The sequence below is a fragment of the Diadema setosum genome, chromosome 18, assembly GCF_964275005.1.
Source record: "Diadema setosum chromosome 18, eeDiaSeto1, whole genome shotgun sequence".
Classification (NCBI taxonomy): Eukaryota; Metazoa; Echinodermata; class Echinoidea; order Diadematoida; family Diadematidae; genus Diadema; species Diadema setosum.
In genome coordinates, this window is record NC_092702.1 from 6,187,583 (window position 1) to 6,204,647 (window position 17,065).

The 17,065-nt window shown below is 39.1% G+C and overlaps 1 protein-coding gene across 1 annotated transcript in view; it reads left to right on the forward strand.

Moving 5' to 3' along the window:
- Nucleotides 1-17,065, forward strand: part of LOC140241949 (myoferlin-like) — a 75,216-nt gene that overhangs the window by 38,436 nt on the left and 19,715 nt on the right. The window contains exons 24-38 of the mRNA XM_072321695.1: nucleotides 990-1,069; nucleotides 1,840-1,957; nucleotides 2,445-2,547; nucleotides 3,588-3,712; nucleotides 4,804-4,968; nucleotides 5,657-5,720; nucleotides 7,052-7,129; nucleotides 7,997-8,178; nucleotides 8,883-9,035; nucleotides 10,266-10,364; nucleotides 12,176-12,337; nucleotides 12,563-12,725; nucleotides 14,025-14,161; nucleotides 16,102-16,131; nucleotides 16,553-16,582. Of these exons, the coding sequence (XP_072177796.1) occupies nucleotides 990-1,069; nucleotides 1,840-1,957; nucleotides 2,445-2,547; nucleotides 3,588-3,712; nucleotides 4,804-4,968; nucleotides 5,657-5,720; nucleotides 7,052-7,129; nucleotides 7,997-8,178; nucleotides 8,883-9,035; nucleotides 10,266-10,364; nucleotides 12,176-12,337; nucleotides 12,563-12,725; nucleotides 14,025-14,161; nucleotides 16,102-16,131; nucleotides 16,553-16,582 (1,689 nt within the window). The remainder of the gene's footprint in view (nucleotides 1-989; nucleotides 1,070-1,839; nucleotides 1,958-2,444; nucleotides 2,548-3,587; nucleotides 3,713-4,803; nucleotides 4,969-5,656; nucleotides 5,721-7,051; nucleotides 7,130-7,996; nucleotides 8,179-8,882; nucleotides 9,036-10,265; nucleotides 10,365-12,175; nucleotides 12,338-12,562; nucleotides 12,726-14,024; nucleotides 14,162-16,101; nucleotides 16,132-16,552; nucleotides 16,583-17,065) is intronic.

The window sequence follows — 17,065 nt, forward strand, 5'->3', positions numbered from 1 at the left end:
AGTTGAAGAGTGACTACGCTACTGAACTGGATGCATACCGTGACTTAAGCTGTGGCCTATATATAGGAGCTTAAGTGTTATGCACAAAAGTCAGTCACGTTTGCATACTCCACCGTGCTTGCTAATACATGCAAATATTACATGATTTGTTTACGACTTGTGAAACACATCATGCGTCGAACATGTCAAATGGTTATCTGCTTTGTTAGAGGTACAGAATGTTTTGTTGTGGCAGCACGTAACTCGGAAATATATTCCCCTTCAGCTCTGGAAATATATTCTATCTCATTTCCATTCCTGGCACTTTTTCACATCATGACTAATTAACTTCAACTTATTATTGGTTTTGAGAGGTATATACGAAAATGCGGCAGATCGTTCATTTGTTAATCAAGTGCATAAAATGTGCTAAATTGACGCCTCATCGCAAACAAATACAAAAAAAAAAAAAGAAAGGGAGAGACAGAGAGAAATCATTCTAATGTGATTAAATTCGATCTAATCTACATCCCATAACCTTGTCTTTTTGGCAATGACATATACTGAAATACTTTCATGGAATTTTAAATTGAAACATAATCATTCGTAATTCGCCGACTAATAATAGAATGAAGAAAGATGTCGCATGCTTATGTATAATACTAACCTGCTGGTAAAACCACGGTTGTTTTCTTTTTCTTTTCTTTTTTGAATAATTTCCAGGTGTGAAGGCTAAACAACTTGTTATAAAATAAACACTGCTAAATTTTAAGAAAGACAAACTGCTACATTGCGACTCCCATAGTTTTGAAAACGACAGAATTCTGTGTAATGGAGTTTGAGCATACGCAATGAAAAGTTGATCACTCCTACGGACAGACAAGAGACTAGTGCTCATTGTTAAGGGGTAGGTTCCTACAGACATTCAAGATTGTGGAGCTGGGATGTAAACCAGCGATGGTAGAGCTCTCACGAGTAGTCCCGTGCCATTAATCTCATTTTCACTTCAGTTAAACCTGCCCAAGAACAAGTTCACTACGCCAAAGGGATGGAGGTGGGACGGTGACTGGTTTGTGAACCTCGATGCCAGGTAAGTTATAAACACACACACACACACACACACACACACACACACACACACACACACACACACAAAGAAGCAGAACGAAAATGCAACATAAAGACACAAGCAAACAGCTGTAAATGCATTTTGTGCAGTCTGACGTACGAGCTTTTTACGGTGCGGGAAACATTTTTTTTTTTTTTTTTATTACTGCCGCAAGCTAAATCTTCGGCCTTAAAAAAAAATAATCTCTTTATTTCTATCTGAGTGAAATAACATTATGTTTGTTTGTTGGAAATATGACCATATTTCATAAACCTCCGTGAGGTGTTCTGTTTAATGCTTTCATTCAACGATCTGATTTTGCCTTTCGGGATATTTAGCTGTTAACTGAAATTAATGTATCATTTTGTTCTTTTTCTTATAGTTGCTTCGATATGGTTTCGTATAAGATCTAAACAACCAATTCAATTTATGCTAGTTTTTCAATTACCTAGTGAGAACATATATGTTAGAACTTTATAGTAACTTCTGGTTGCAGCGTACACATCTCTCTATATTATAGTTTTAGCTAGTGTGATAAAGCTTCATCCGATTGCTTGATGTTTATCATTTATATCATACGTGCCTTAAATCACATTATCAACAAGTTTCCGTGATTTATTCCACGGCGAGTCATATTTGTCGACAGATTTCTGCCCAATCCTTTATGACAAAGTAAAACTTACAAAGTTGAAAATTAAAGAATATGAAAAACGTTATGCATTTTCTTTCTTTTTTACATATTTTCCCAAAAGTTTACTCTATGATGCAGACGCGGGACTGAAACACTTTCTTGAGGACTGCTTCGAGCAGCAGGTCCGCTTTATTCCCGGTGGCGAATGGGTTCAATCGACCACTCCCTACACCAATGTGGTAAGCTCAATTAACCAATCCAGCTCCATCGACGTTCGTCACTTCAGGAATGGACTATATTCCTTCAATGAGAGATTTAAAAAAACAAACTAGCAGTAAAAATGGTTCTCTTTAAAATAATTCACCATTACTTGTAGTACGTTTCGTGAAAAGATACAAAAAAAAGCATGTAAAAGCATACTTCCACGATGTTCGCACCGGCTTAGTGAATATCGATTTTGCTTAAACCTAAGTAATAGCTGGTCTCTATATCTCCTTACAAGGTCCATTATTGTGTACTCATCAAACAGTCGGTCACAGGGCAGAAAACGATTGATTTCAGACAGTCATACTGCTGAAAATCGATAAGTCAACACTTTTTACTGAATCATTATCATCGATTTGATTCCTGTTATCATGTTTTAATGATTCATAATATTATCATAGTGAAGTAATTGGTAACCTCTACTTCTTCTCTATTACTCATTTCACCATTCTTGTGAGGCAGAAAGGAGACCCAGTCTTACCCAGGGCCCAAATCGAATGCCCAGCCGGCTGGAAGTGGGACGATGCATGGCAGGTGGATATCAATCGAGCCTGCGACGAGGAAGGTAGGTAATAAGGGGACCAGGTCATCAGCACACTCTGCCCCAATGGCGGATCCAGAGGGGGGCGCCCCCTCTTTATTTGTTGTTAAAACAAAAGAAACTAGAAGAAAAAAATGAAACCCGGAAGTAGCGCCAGAAATAATTTGCGCCCCCCCCCCCCTTTAAGGAATTCCTGGACCCGCAGCTGATGCCCTGATTGCAATCTTACTGCAATTAACCCTGCAAGCATCTTGTCATATGCTCGCAGCTATTTGGTTGAAGCCAAGTGGTCTCCATGGTGACTTGAATTAGAGCTAATAGTTATCACTCCATGGTGCTCTGTGAAGAAAAAGCCTTGGCGATGTACTGTCAGCCTCCCATTACCCTAACGCTTCACGAATTCTGAAATACGCGTCATTAGTTCAATACCTATTCCCTGCGGTGTACCATAACAGTGTATCAAAAGAATACTTATGTTTCACGAGACTAATGTGTGGAATCGTGTTTTGATAACTTGTGTGAAGGATCATCTTAAAAAACAGAGAAAAAAAGCAGACAAAGCATGACGAGTATTCTCCGCGAAGTGGCAAAGAAACCAACATTCTGGATAAATTTTTAGCAATCTTTAGATCACTGCGGCGAGATCGCAACTTCTTGATATGCGCTTAAAGCGCAGGGCAGCCCTATTGCATGGCCGGCGGAAACGTGGGGGCCGTGGGGGCTCGGGTCCCCACACTTTTTGTGCACCATACAGGCTGTACAGAGGAATACATAAGGTGTCATCACTTTGGGCCCCCACACTTTTTTTTTTTTTACCCGGTAGTACGTAAGTGGCACTAAATATTTGCACTGAAGACCTTTTTTTTTTTTTTCCTTGTCAGCTGAAAACCCCCAGAAATGGAAGGGGAGAGATGAGCTGAGGACCCTTTTTAAAATCTTTTGTTGTTGTTGTTGTTGTTTTGCTTGTCAAGTGTGGAGGGTTTTTTTTTTTTTGTTTTTGTTTTTTTTTTTAAACATAGCACCGCTGATGCATGAAACACGTTCCTTTTCGTTTTCCACATCAGGCTATGAGTATTGCGTGGAGTCGACGTCGGCCGCGTGGACGCCGGCCAGCCGAACGTATCACTTGTGTCGCAGGAAGCGCTGGGTTCGACCCCGATCGCTGGTCAAGGAAGTCAGCGTGCAAGAGGTAGGCGATGATGGTAGGGAATTGATACAGTCCAGAAATTCAGACAAATATGCTTGGCAAGCACTCTGACACTGGAATATAAAATGTTCCCTCTGTTGACAGGGAATAGACAGACTGGCGGCCTAAATCATTTACAGTGTATGTCGATTTGTTTAGGACGACCCAAAACGTGACATTCTATAGAGAAATGGAAATAATGCTTCTTGTGCATTCCTCATAGCAAAAAGATTGCACGCTCGATTTGTTGGACAAGTGTGAATCCAAGCAATCGATATTACATAAAAATATCGTATCCCCCCCCCAAAAAAAAAGTCTTTACTAGGATGTGCTTTATCATGTCAGAATGATAAAGGTCATGAATGACTGACTGATAAGATTAGCAAATTGTGATTTTTTTTTTACTGATATAGGTTGCTTGTGCATGATTCAAGCGCAAATAACAGTACAAAACATGATGAAGTTGTTCACAATCTACCTTAGATAATAATTACAACTGTAAAAGTACAGCGTATAAGATTGCAACAAATAACTGTACAAATGTATTTTAGTATCATCGACCAGCCAGAGGATAAGATAAAGAGGAGCAAAAATGTCAGAGAAAGAGGAGATATGAACATTTACTCTTTATTGAACAATTAGCGCTCGCGTAGAATGCTAATATAGCGCCTTGATTGCAGAGAAAAAGAAATAAACTATATAATGTATAATACACATGATAGATTTAGCAGATAAAGACATATAACCTTGCAATATGCTGATACCACTTTATTTTCTAATCAAGTATGACTACACGCATGCAAGATTTTGATGTGTTGCATAGAAAATTATATACGCATACATTTGTTTACTTTTTTCCGAAACTTGCCCCTCAAAGACATCTAGTAGTAGAGACGTAATCTGCCCTAGAAAATGAAATTGAAGTTCGATCGAAATTCCCATTGAATTTCAGCGTCGTAGTGTACCAACTTGGTTTACTCGGCTTCTTAAGCGCGCTGAAATCCTTAATAGTGCATTGCTTTATGAGTGCCTTTTTATGATAAGACGCTATTTACGAGTGTGAGACCTGAACTATTTCTACCTCGACTGTACAGACGAAGGAAGATCTGAAAGCAGACGGCTGGGAGTATGCTCCTATGTTCCACATGCGCTTCCACGCCACGGAGCGAAAGATGGACATAGTCCGAAGGCGCCGATGGCATCGGAAGATGATCCCGTCCAGCGAGACCGCCGCATCCATCTTCGAGCTTCGGAGATCGGTACGGATTATTTTGATATAAAACTGATAAAGATCTCTAACCTTATACTATTTGAAATGGAAAATCCGGTGGTTAAGGCACTTGTATGATTTCAAAGACATAAATCTTGTCATTAATTTACCTTCTCGTGGGCTCAAATACAAGTCTGCAGCGACACTCATTTGCCTTCAGCAAGACCGCCTACTAAATCCTTAGCGTCATCATACACAAAATATCACGCGCTATTGTACTGATTGTCATTTAGTAGTCCAAAAAACAGGTGTTGCTTTATGTAAGTAACTGGAAATGCTTTTCAGCGGTTTTTGACATAACAGGCTAAAAGACTGCAGCGGATAGAAATATTTGTGAGGACATGAAGATGACGCACACAATTCCGCTCAAGATTTTGCAACAGGTATGGATACTATATTCCTGTGACAGTTAAAAAAAAGAAAAAGACAACAACGACAGTAATTTCCAATCTCAGTAGCAATCGAATTGACAGCAGGCCCATTCATGCAACCACATAGTACCTATGTGCAGATCATCAGTTGTTTCACTATCATCAAAGTCGGAATCCCACTTTAAACTTAAAAGATGCTTGAATTCTTTCAGCGCCAAGATCTTGCATGCTTATATACTGTACTTAGGCGAAATACTCGGCAGTGATTAACATCAAAGAGATATTGGTGATGTTCTTCCTCAATAGATGACAGAGGAAAAAACTGAAAAGGAAGACCAGGCAGTTCCGAGAATCTTCCTGGAACCCAAAGGTAAGTTATCAAAGTTACCCCATCCTCCTCCTCAGAATAGGGTCCTTACAATGTAATTGGGATTTAAATCTCCTTCCTGACTGTATTAGTATAGTTTGTGTACCGGGTGGATAATGACAACGGGTTTGTAGTAATGCTACGTACCCTGTAGAAGTTAGAAATTGGATGGTTAATACTCGTTTGTCCTTTTCTCATCACCGCTGACACAGATTAGCTTCCGGAAGTCTGTGTTTGTGAGTCTGTCTGTCTGTCTGTCTGTCTGTCTTATCTGTCTGTCTGTGTTAAAATAATAATGCCCTGTTCAACCTGATCTGCGACTAAAATTACAATCTTGTCGCATCTTTGTCACACGATTCCGAATTCGATACGAGATGACCATACGAATTAAATTTGTAATTTTCGAAGATAATACGGAGATGGCCACGAACTTGGTTGAAAGCCAATCAAGAGACGAAGCAAGTACGATGCCTACAGAAGGTCACGCGACAACACCCGGGGGGCATTTCATGAAGCATTTTGTCCGCCAAAGTTGTCTGACAAATGTGCTCTCAGCCAATCAGATGCAAGGATTTCAGTAGCTTGTAACAGTTTGTCAGAAAAATATCCGACCAAAACGCTTCATGAAATGCCCCCCCCCCCCCGGACCACGCTAGAAGGCTACATGAATATGTGAATCTTAATCATAAGTGATAAGATGAACCTTTGTAAGATCTTTGGGTATTTGTTTGCTCCACCAGCGGTCATAAGATGGCTTATATGATGCCGTCACCAATGACAAGATCCAAAGTTGAAAATTTCCTTTATCATGTGTCCATCTTTGCTCATTTTGGGACAACGTGACTCCTGCAGTACAACATGGTTACACGAAAGCTGTGGCATGATATTATTATGAAAAGAAACAAAATGAAAAAGATGACTCGGGCAACTGTAGAGAATGAAAGGAGTTAAGGAAGATGAGCAACATATTGGTTCCAGTTTAGTAAGAAACACACCTGCAGGATTGAGTAGCTCAGCCATGAGCGGCGATTCCGAGGTCAGTTAAAATGTATATGACATGTGTCACTTCTGAAATATGGCATATTATGCACGTTTGTGACTTTCCAAACATATTTTGCTGTCAAGATGATTGAAAGACATGAAGGAAATGGACATATTTGAAACGGTTTCATTCCTTATATCGTCAATCTGTCTTGTTCAATGTCCCAGATATGACGCATAATGTTCTTCAATTATTGGTGGAAATTGAGAAATGAGTTGTCAGGTCGATTGATTTGCATTTTTACCTACCTCAGAGCAACTGATGTGACTTATACATATCTGTCTGTTTGTAGAGGTGCATAAGTACCAGCTTCGGGCGTACATGTTCCAGGCGCGGAACCTCATCGCTGCCGATTCGGACAACTTTTCAGGTAAGGCTCGTATATATTGCATGGGCTGTACTATGATGGCAAATGCCGCAGTTTATGTAAACAGTTCAATGGATTCTTATGTTATGCTGATTTCAACTGACTTAGCGAAAAATGTTCATGGCCGCTGAGTGTTCATTACAAAGGTGCCACCATGCTGGCGGCAGTCACGTTACATTTCTTATTTGTTATTTGAGGTGGGCGTATAGGGGATGGGCGTCGGGGAGGAGTGTCTCTCAGCCGAGTGGTATTCATTCAGTTTTCCACCTGTTGCAGCTGCATGTGTCTTACTTGGTTAAGTAGTCCTGATTCTCAACTAGTAAAATTAGGGTATGAAGGACAAGAAAGTGAGTGTTCTTTTAATCACTTCTGAACTTTAATCTCCTACTGAAAGTTGGTATAAAAGGAAACTACAGTTTTGGAACTCTACTTTGTAAACACAACTAGAAATTAAGATTTATAGAGGGTATAGGAGTGAGTGAAAAAATTCTATACTCGTACCACGTCTTCACACTGCCAAAGCGTTAGGTATTTTTAGATCGTCTGACTTAAAGTGGTGATCTCCAGATCGCTTTCATTGACGATTTTCAAAGTAAGGGAATTGTCAAGGAACCACACATTATCAGAAGTACCTTTTGCAAAACGATGAAATGAACTTTGTAAAAGGATCGAATAAATTACTGCATCTAAGCATGAGATGATATTACGAACGCGGCATTGATCTTGCAGGTCACCATTCGGTTAGAGATGTAGAAAAATGTGTACAAAAAGGTTTGGAGGATTTCTATTTGGAGACAATTGTGACTATAAAATTTCGTTTTCGCTGCTTCGCTCACCTGCGTCCACTCGTGTTTTTCTTGGTTTATCCAGATCCGTTCGCCTTCGTCAGCATCCTCTTCCGGAGTCAGCGAACTCACTTCATCAAGCACTCACTTTCGCCGCAGTGGGACCAGACGCTGATCTTCGAGGAGATCGTCATTCACGGAGATCCGCGCTTCGTTGCTCGACATCCTCCCGACATCGTCGTGGAGATCTACGACCACGATGCTTACGTAGGTTTCCTGTTACATTGTAACAATATTGACAAGTATATTATTTCAATGATTCGTGTTTTCCCCTCTCATTTTCGACACTGACAAGTTTCCTTTCTTGTCTATATGATTGCACTTTTTTGTCTATATGATTTCATTTTCGTAGCCATACTTTCCGTAATTGTTTGTTCTAACTTTGATGCTTTTTCTAGCCTGTTTAAGGTAGAGCAAAAACTATACTACTGCACATATTTCGATATCCGGTTAATGTTGTCATTGCACTAAGTAATCAAAATAACGATAACTCATCGCAGAGTTGCAAATGAAATTGTGTTTCCAAATTAAGCATTACTTATTGTGTATTGTCGTATACTGTCGTACATGCTTTGAATCGATTGTAAGCGCTTTGGGCCTTGTGGGAAAAGCGCATTATAAATAATAGTAATAATAATAATAACATTGCGCATCTGCACAGAATGTGGACTTGAAGTCAGTGAATTATTGCTCTTTCAAGGGCACTGAATCTGCATGGAAATTTATAGCCTAATACAGACATACCAGTGAAATTTATTATTTCTTGTTGAACCTGCGAATTCCTCTCGGATGAGTGAACAGATAAATATCGTAATCTTCACTCAAGTAATGCCGTTCTTTAAAGCAAGGAAGTGATGCAATCATTACGTAAGAAGATCTTTCCCCGCACCATCACCTTGTTGTACCTTCAGAAAAATGACGAGTTCCTTGGCAGGGCAAAGATCAAGCCGATGGTAAAATTGCAGCCATCGGACCGTCGGGTGTGCCGCCTCGCCTGGCATGACCTGCAGCGGGGCCAGAGGGATGCTGGGGAGCTACTGGCATCCTTCGAGCTATTTCTTCAGGTGAGCAGAGGGGCTCCCTGTTTGAAAATATCAGCATGCTTTCTTGAGACATTCCTCATTTTATCTTACTCTATTTCATTTCATTTCAATCCGTTTTATTCCATTTCATGTCATTCCATTTCATTCCGTTTAATTTCATTTCGTTTCATTTAATTTCATTCCGTTTTATTCCATGCCATGTCATTCCATTCCATTCCATTTCATTCCATTCAATTTCATTTCATTTATCTCATACCATTTAATTTCCTTCCGTTCAGTTTAATTTCATTTCATTTCATTCCATTTCATTCAATTTCATTCCATATCATTCCATATCATTTCATTTCATTTCATTTCATTTCATTCAATTTCATTTTTTCGTCCATGATAAGAATACTTAGAAAATTAGCATCCACTGGATGGAAAAGAACAATTACGGTACAGTTATACCTACACGAGCATGTGAAATAATTAGACATGTATGAAAGAAGGGAAATTGCGCAGGTTACATTAATTCATTGAAAAATCTAAACAGTTAAGAGACAAAAGGCAAATTCCCGGGACACAGACTGATCAATATCTTAACTGAAGAAAAAAAAAAAACCCACCAAACAACCAAAAATGGATACGTTAAGAATTCGAATATACGAAATCTTCTTTATTCTGCCAAATGAAAAGAAATTTAAAAACTGTATCTGCGTCATTGAATGAATGCTAATATGAGTGCGATTTTGACAGTCACTTTGCATCTTCAAAAGGAATGGTTTATCTAATTTTTGAACACTGCTCATTATTACAAATCTATACAACCTACCCATTGGCTTGTTATCTGAGCATAAACTTGCAATACCACGTTAAACACTAAACAGACCTTCATACTGTGATACAACCTTCATTGCTGACAAATTTTCGGAAGTAATTAACACTTCCGCAAAGCCAAATTAAGTGATTACCCTCATCATCGCTAGTATCCATTGATGCTCATGCCCCTTCATTATCGTGTACCCATAATTTCATTTGAAACATATCACTTACTAAAAGTGGAAAGAAATTTAAATCTTGAAACGTTAATTTGTCGTTTGAGTTTGCTTCGTTTTAAGTTTACAAAGAGTAAACTTTAGACGAAAAATTAAAAACTCTCATTGAAATTTCTCGCGCTCTTTCCTTTCTCGTCTGTCTCTTTTCCTCCTTTGCATGTATCCTCTCTGCGCTGTACAGCAATTTATACCCCAAGTTTTCCTCAATTTGCAGAAGAATCACTCCGACCTGCCCTTCATGCCGCCCATGAAGCAGAACCGGTACGTGGTTCCCAGCGGAATCCGGCCCGTCATGCAACACACTGCCGTGGAGGTGAGTTATACGCATGCGCGTAATCACGGACACACGAACTTGGTGTCAAACCAGACTTAACATAATCCTTTGGTTTGCTTTATTTGTTTTCTCTTCTCTTTTTGTTTTCTTTTAATTTGTTTCATTATATAGGTATGGTTGGAAATGGCTGTAGTTTATTTAGCTTGTAGTGTTGTTTTGTGTGATTTCATTTGAGATGGTTGAGTCTTGCTTGATCTTATCGGAGGCCTATTCCTTTTTATTTGTTTTAATTCTGCTGATATCATGGCGACATGGTTTTCTTCTTGGATTTGCTTTGCTTTAATGTTCTGTTGCTTGTTGTATTATTTTGAATATGGTATGGTCGTGGATGCTTGTATGATTTTGTTACGTTTTGGGGATTTTTATTTGTCTGTTGAGAAAGCGCTTCTTCCTTTTCTTTAAGCAGCACAAGAACGGAAACGTAAAATGAAATCGTAGATTATCAGAAACGGAGGTAGATTATTTTATTTCATCGTCAGATGAAATATTGTTTTGCTGCATCATGGTTTTGGCTGCATATGCACTCAGGTCACGGTCTGTCTTTATCGAGAGGTATATTTGTCGAAGATTTCTTCGCTCTCCATCAATGACCAGCACATTGAAGCCTTGCAGTAGTGAACCATGACTCTAGTTACCGCAAATCAGTAAAATTTAGAAACTTTTCAGCTCCTTTAAAGCTGAATCATAGCCAAGAAAAAAGGAGTAAGAACGGAAAAGCTGACAAATACAATGTAACTCCATTGAATCGTGTGGGAACTGCTAGACAACCGGAAGCGACAAAGGAATCCCACAGTGCATCTGCGACAGGGCTCTTCAGCGAACGCAGAAGCGGTACCGAGAATTGTGAGCGCACTTTGGTCATCACGGATGGACTCAAATGTTAACCTGATGAGTTAGGATCCTCACCCATCGATTACATCCACTAACAAGATTCTTAAACCCACTATGTCCCTCTCGACCCAGGCGTGAAACTATACCTTTAAAGACGTACTGTGGAAATGAAGAATCACTTCAAATGAAATTTATATTTTGAATTCTTTTGAATACAATATTGTGTAAATTATATAATACAAAAGATAAGGACGATAAGAGAAGAGAAGATAAGAACTATACATTGTCAGGTGTCGAACCTGTGGTACCTGTACAGGTATATAGTCTATATCAAAGTATTTGAACAAAATCATCGTGTCAATTGAAAAGAAAAGCTCACGAAAAAAAAAAAAGGATAAGCTTGTCGAGATGACAATGTGTGCTACTCAATTAATTGAAAATAACAAAGGTAAAATGTATAATAGTGAGACCACACAGAAATAAGCAAGCGCTCATACACATGCACACACACACACAAAAAAACAAACAAACGAGGAAACCATGCACAAGAAATGTCGGGGAGGGACAGTTAGAGAAAGAAAGGCTAGTGGAAAGGAAGAATTAGGGGTCCGCAGTACATACAAATTGATTGCCAGACACTATCCACTGGCATTGACACAGTTTTGACGACAGAGGCCCATACAAATGAATTCATTAATGACAGGGCTCTCTGCTGTATAGGAGCAGCGCTATACCATTAAAGAGGGAGCCCTTTCTATAGAAATAAGAACCCCCCCCCCCCCCCCGGAAAAAAAAAAGGAGGAGAAAATGGTCATCACTGTTTACATTCTCTATCAATGAACGGAAATACGTGGAATAATCATACTAATTCAAAAAGAATGAATAATATGTGGGGCGTACAACCGGTATATAAAAAACAGAGAGAAATGATTGGACTTGTATGCCTTGTCTCCGCGCAGATTCTGTGTTGGGGAGTCCGCAACCTGTCCAAATTCATGCAGATGAACGTGACGTCACCCAGTGTCGAGTTTGAGATTGGCGGGAAGGTTCTGGAATCGCACGTAATCAAGAACGTGAAGACCAACCCAAACTTCGATCAGCCGATCCTCATCCTGCGAGTGGTAAGAAATAGAAAATCCTTTCATGAAGGGAGAGGGGGTATTGCTTTTGTCAAGTCTGCCGTTGCCAATCTGAGGGTGAAATGTACTATTTGACTTTCAATGCAGTTCAGATAAGGGTGAATAATGATAACAATAATGCATGGTTTCACATTTCGAAATAACATTACAACTGGGCAGTCACGATGATTTGAATGTCAAACACCTTTCTTTTTTATGGTAATGAAGGATTTGCCACGAGAAGAACTCTACACGCCCCCGATAAACATCAAAGTGCGCGATCACCGCGCGTTCGGCCGCAAGCCCATCGTGGGTATCACAGCCATCAGCGGGCTTGCCAAGTACCGGCGCATCCGATCTCTGCGGCTTTCTACAATGGATGACAGAGCTGGTAAGCTGTGCAATCTATCCTTCCAGTGGGAACGCTAAACGGCACTGTCTGATAACATTTCAGTTTGAAAAAACTAAGCTGTGTTGTCCTACTAGTGTATGCAGTATTGTGTAGAAGAGGAAGCTACGAAGGAAAGTGTAGCTGCAAACGAGTGCTAAATGCCTCAGGAAAGTGAAATCTGTTCCTGATAGGATTAATAATTCTGAACGGTAAATAGACATCACTGTCATATTAACTTATGAAGATGTTATCGGCGACTCTGCAAGGCACCAGTGATGTGTAGGCTAAAATTGTTAGAAATAATTACAATGTAACGCATTTGTTGTTACGAACTTGTGATTGATCCCTTGTCACGTGACACATAATGTGCACAAAGCTTATAATTAACCATTTTTTTTATTAGGAAAAGAATATTTGAAAGTTCATTTTGAAATCCGAGAGGGGGATGATGTGTGCGTTCTCAAAGAACTCACAGGGTCGATAGTTTCACCCATTCCATCTAACCGCAATAGAATTTACCAACCTTTGCATTATTGCTCGATTTACTTAGAATGCAACATCATGTTTGTTAATGGATGTGCATTTGCAAACATGTGGACTGTAAAAGAAAGTACACTGTATACTACCTTAAAGGGATGGTATAGTATTGGTTGATGTGAGGATTGGGTTTTTAACTTTTTGTGAAATACGAAGAAACTACTTATGAAAGAGTAAAAAGCATACAATTCTAAGAGGAATTCAAAGTTTATTTGATGAAAATCGGTTTTGGAATGGCTGAGACATCAAAAAATAAAGTAAAACAAAGCCATCGTAATTAAATTAGGGGTCCTACCTTTTATTCGGATCGCTCTGTTTTGGGTATCTCAGCCATATCAGAACCAATTTCATCTAATGAACTTTGAATTCCTCTTGAAATTACGGCTCTTCCATATTTCATAAGAGGTTTCACACTATCTAACCAAAAGATGTTAGAGACCCGAGGTTAGGTCTCCAACAAAACTAAACGAGCCCTTTAAATCATGAAAAAAAAAAAGGAAAAATTAGAATCAATTTCAGTATAGATGAAATTAGTATTAAATTGTATCAAATATTGAACATACCGGTATAATCAGTCAACCAAACAGGATAATGTCTGGACTGTTATAAGAGCACGTTTCTTCATCTTGGAAAGAAATCGAGTACCGAAGAGCAGATAAGCTTTTAATACTCAAAGCAAATTTAGTAATTCCGCACGCATTCGACAACCTCTCCGCAATAATATTCTCCGATTAAACTCAAAACATATTTCTGTACCCCAAGGCGACGTACCAGGGCTCACACTTACCCGCCCGGGCAAGAAAGAGTACGAAGTGATCGACATGCCGGATGGGGAGTCTTCCGAGGACAAAAGTCGAAAAGTAACGCTGTCTGCCGAAGACAACCAGAAGAAGAAGAAGGTAGGGATGTTGATTCGGGTACATGTCACGAGCTCGACAACCCACGAGTTACACAGCCCAAGAGTCACACAGCCCACGAGTCATACTACCCACGAGTTATACAGTTCGCAAGTTATATCCCACAAACTAGATACTAAGCGAACAAGGTCCACGAGTTTGATATCACTTAAACTTTTTAAGACCCACGAGTTATACGTTCCACGAGTTACACAAGAGGCAAATAAGACCCATAAGCTCGACACTAGGAAAGCAAGGCCCACAAGTTCGACACTAGGCAAAAACAAAAAAGGTCGACATTACATAAATTACGTAGTGTGGAGCTCGTATGCATCATGTGTCTATAGTGTCAAGCTCATAGTAGGCCTACTTATTTGCCTATAGTGTCTATAGCTCATGGGCCTGCTTTACTCAGTATTAAACAAGTGTTCCTGTTTTATGCGATGTTTAGCTCGTGGGTGGTATGACTCGTCGGTGTCGAGTTCGTGAGATGACCCCCATCACACGACTCAGCTGGAGAAGCTTCACTCAGCTTGGTGTAGTGGACAGGACTTGGGGACACTCGGGCATTAAATTCTGAATTCGAAACCCGATCGGTTCGAACATCAATGAATAAGGTTTTACATTTACCCCACTCGATCCAGTTGTGGAAATAGGCAATGGGCAATGCTTTGATAATAACAACAGCAGGAAAGTTTTGAAATAGCCGAATTCTCACTTAAAAAGGCAAAACTGGATAAAAATCAAGTCCATGATAATCATAATTATGTATTGTGATACGATGAATGTGTTTGCATACAATTCTTAATGTGTACAACAAAGTGCACGTGTGAACGTTTTATAGATGTAAGATAGAGTAATTTTTTTTCTCTCTCTCTCTCAGTCGGATATCTATTATCCTTAGGTCATTGAGTCATAGACCTCTTTATTTTTCTGGACAATGTATTAGCACTGGTGCCTACATTCACCACAAAGATTACAAGAACACTCTATATGCTATTGTCTTTAAAGATAGGGAATCCCATTTGCATGCCTTAGATGAAGAGTTGTATAAATACAGTGGTATGTTGAAGAGAGTATCATTTTAGAAACTCCCATAAAGTATTGAAAGTGGAAGGTAACATTTAGTACATTTTTATTGACCGTTAGATTTTGAATTGAATTTTTTTTTTTTCGGGGCTCACTGTAAATTCCAGTATATTACTAGGCTACCTTTGCAGATCCATGCACTGCATGTGTGTCCATCATGTATATTTTGTGAAGAAAGTTCATCAAAACTTACAAACATTTCTGTGATTATACATTCTTGCCACACACTCTATATGTTATTACATCAGCTCTTATACTCTTAGATTTGTGTTTATAGATAAAAATACAGAAGACTGCAACAAAAAGACTTAAGTGTGGTTGACACACAGAACTACTGAGTAGTTGAGTTTTGTGCATTATTCAAATTGTAGATAACTGTTGACTTCCAAATTTCTCAGCAGTTGCCTAAACAAGTCCCCTGAGGTTCATATTTAATGTTTTGCTGCATTTTGGGAGGTCTGTAAAAGGTGTCCCCTACCTTTAACATGATAAGATTGCCTAACAACATGTGTAATACTACAGCAACAGCGACAACTCTGAACACTATCGCTATTCTCTTAAGTTTTATTGCAAGTCTGTTTTGTTACATGTTATATGAAACGATACCAATAGATTAGAGCTCCACGCAAAATGGTCCCCTACTAGCTGTTCTATTACTGTATTTCAGATGAATACCCATAGCGTTATTTATTAACACAGTCATATCATAATGTCATTTCTTACGAGAATAGGGTGTTAGAAAACTACTGAATCCATGCGCCTAGAAGGCAGCAGGTTTAGACAAACGATTTTTTTCTAATATCGTTTTCTGTTGCTTCATATATACTTATTCTTTCTATCCTCTTTCTGAACAGATCAGCATGGGCGGATTAAGACGAATGCAGGTATTTGAAAAGTTTCGTCCTTTGACTCGTTAAGTTTGATTGTAATGTTCCGAGACGATGTAAATACAATGTAAATACATGTACAATGTAATTGCGATGTGAATGAAATACTATAATACTCCAAATCCTGGTGATGACATCAAAGGGTTAATTTGGCATAGAAGTTACGATATCAAACATACTCAATAATTAAAAATCTCATCATGATATTCGCAGCAGACATGGGTCAGATAGAAATGATACTCGTTAAACCCAAAAGTCTTGTTGTTGCAGACGAAACGGGAGTTCACAGTGACAAGGCATGGATGGGATGGCAGATACACCCGACTGAATGTAACCTTTCTCTCTTTTATTTTTTCTCTTTTCTTTCTTTATTTCTTTCTTTCTTTCTTTTTTTTTTCTCTTTGTTTGTTCTCAACAGTGGTGGCAGAGAACAAGATCAGTCGATCCGGTATGTCACAACTCGTCTTCATTATTACACACACCACTCTTCACACTTTCAAAGATTATGTTTATCGGTGTTCGTCATGCACTCCGTGAAGCGTTGTACATTATAGTACCCTTATACGTTGGTATGGTTGTCTTTTTGGTGGTGTCGATATTGATAGGATAAAATACATACGTGAAAACTACGAAATCATGACATGGGTAAGCATTTGTTTCTTCTTATCTGACACACTTCATCAACATCAGCCTAGTCAGTCACGTTTGGCACTAAATCATTTAACGGTTTCTAATGGGAACCTGTACCAAATTTCAAGCAGGTAGACTTTAAACAAAACATAAGCTTAACCGCAGAACATGGTTTTTCGTTTTTTTCTCTCGACTCCTTCTCCTCTCTTATCTCATTCTCTTTGATAATTGATCAACCTCTTTTCCCCATTATTCGGCTCTTATCTATCTCAACAGTTCTTCTTTTTATAACTGTAAAAGC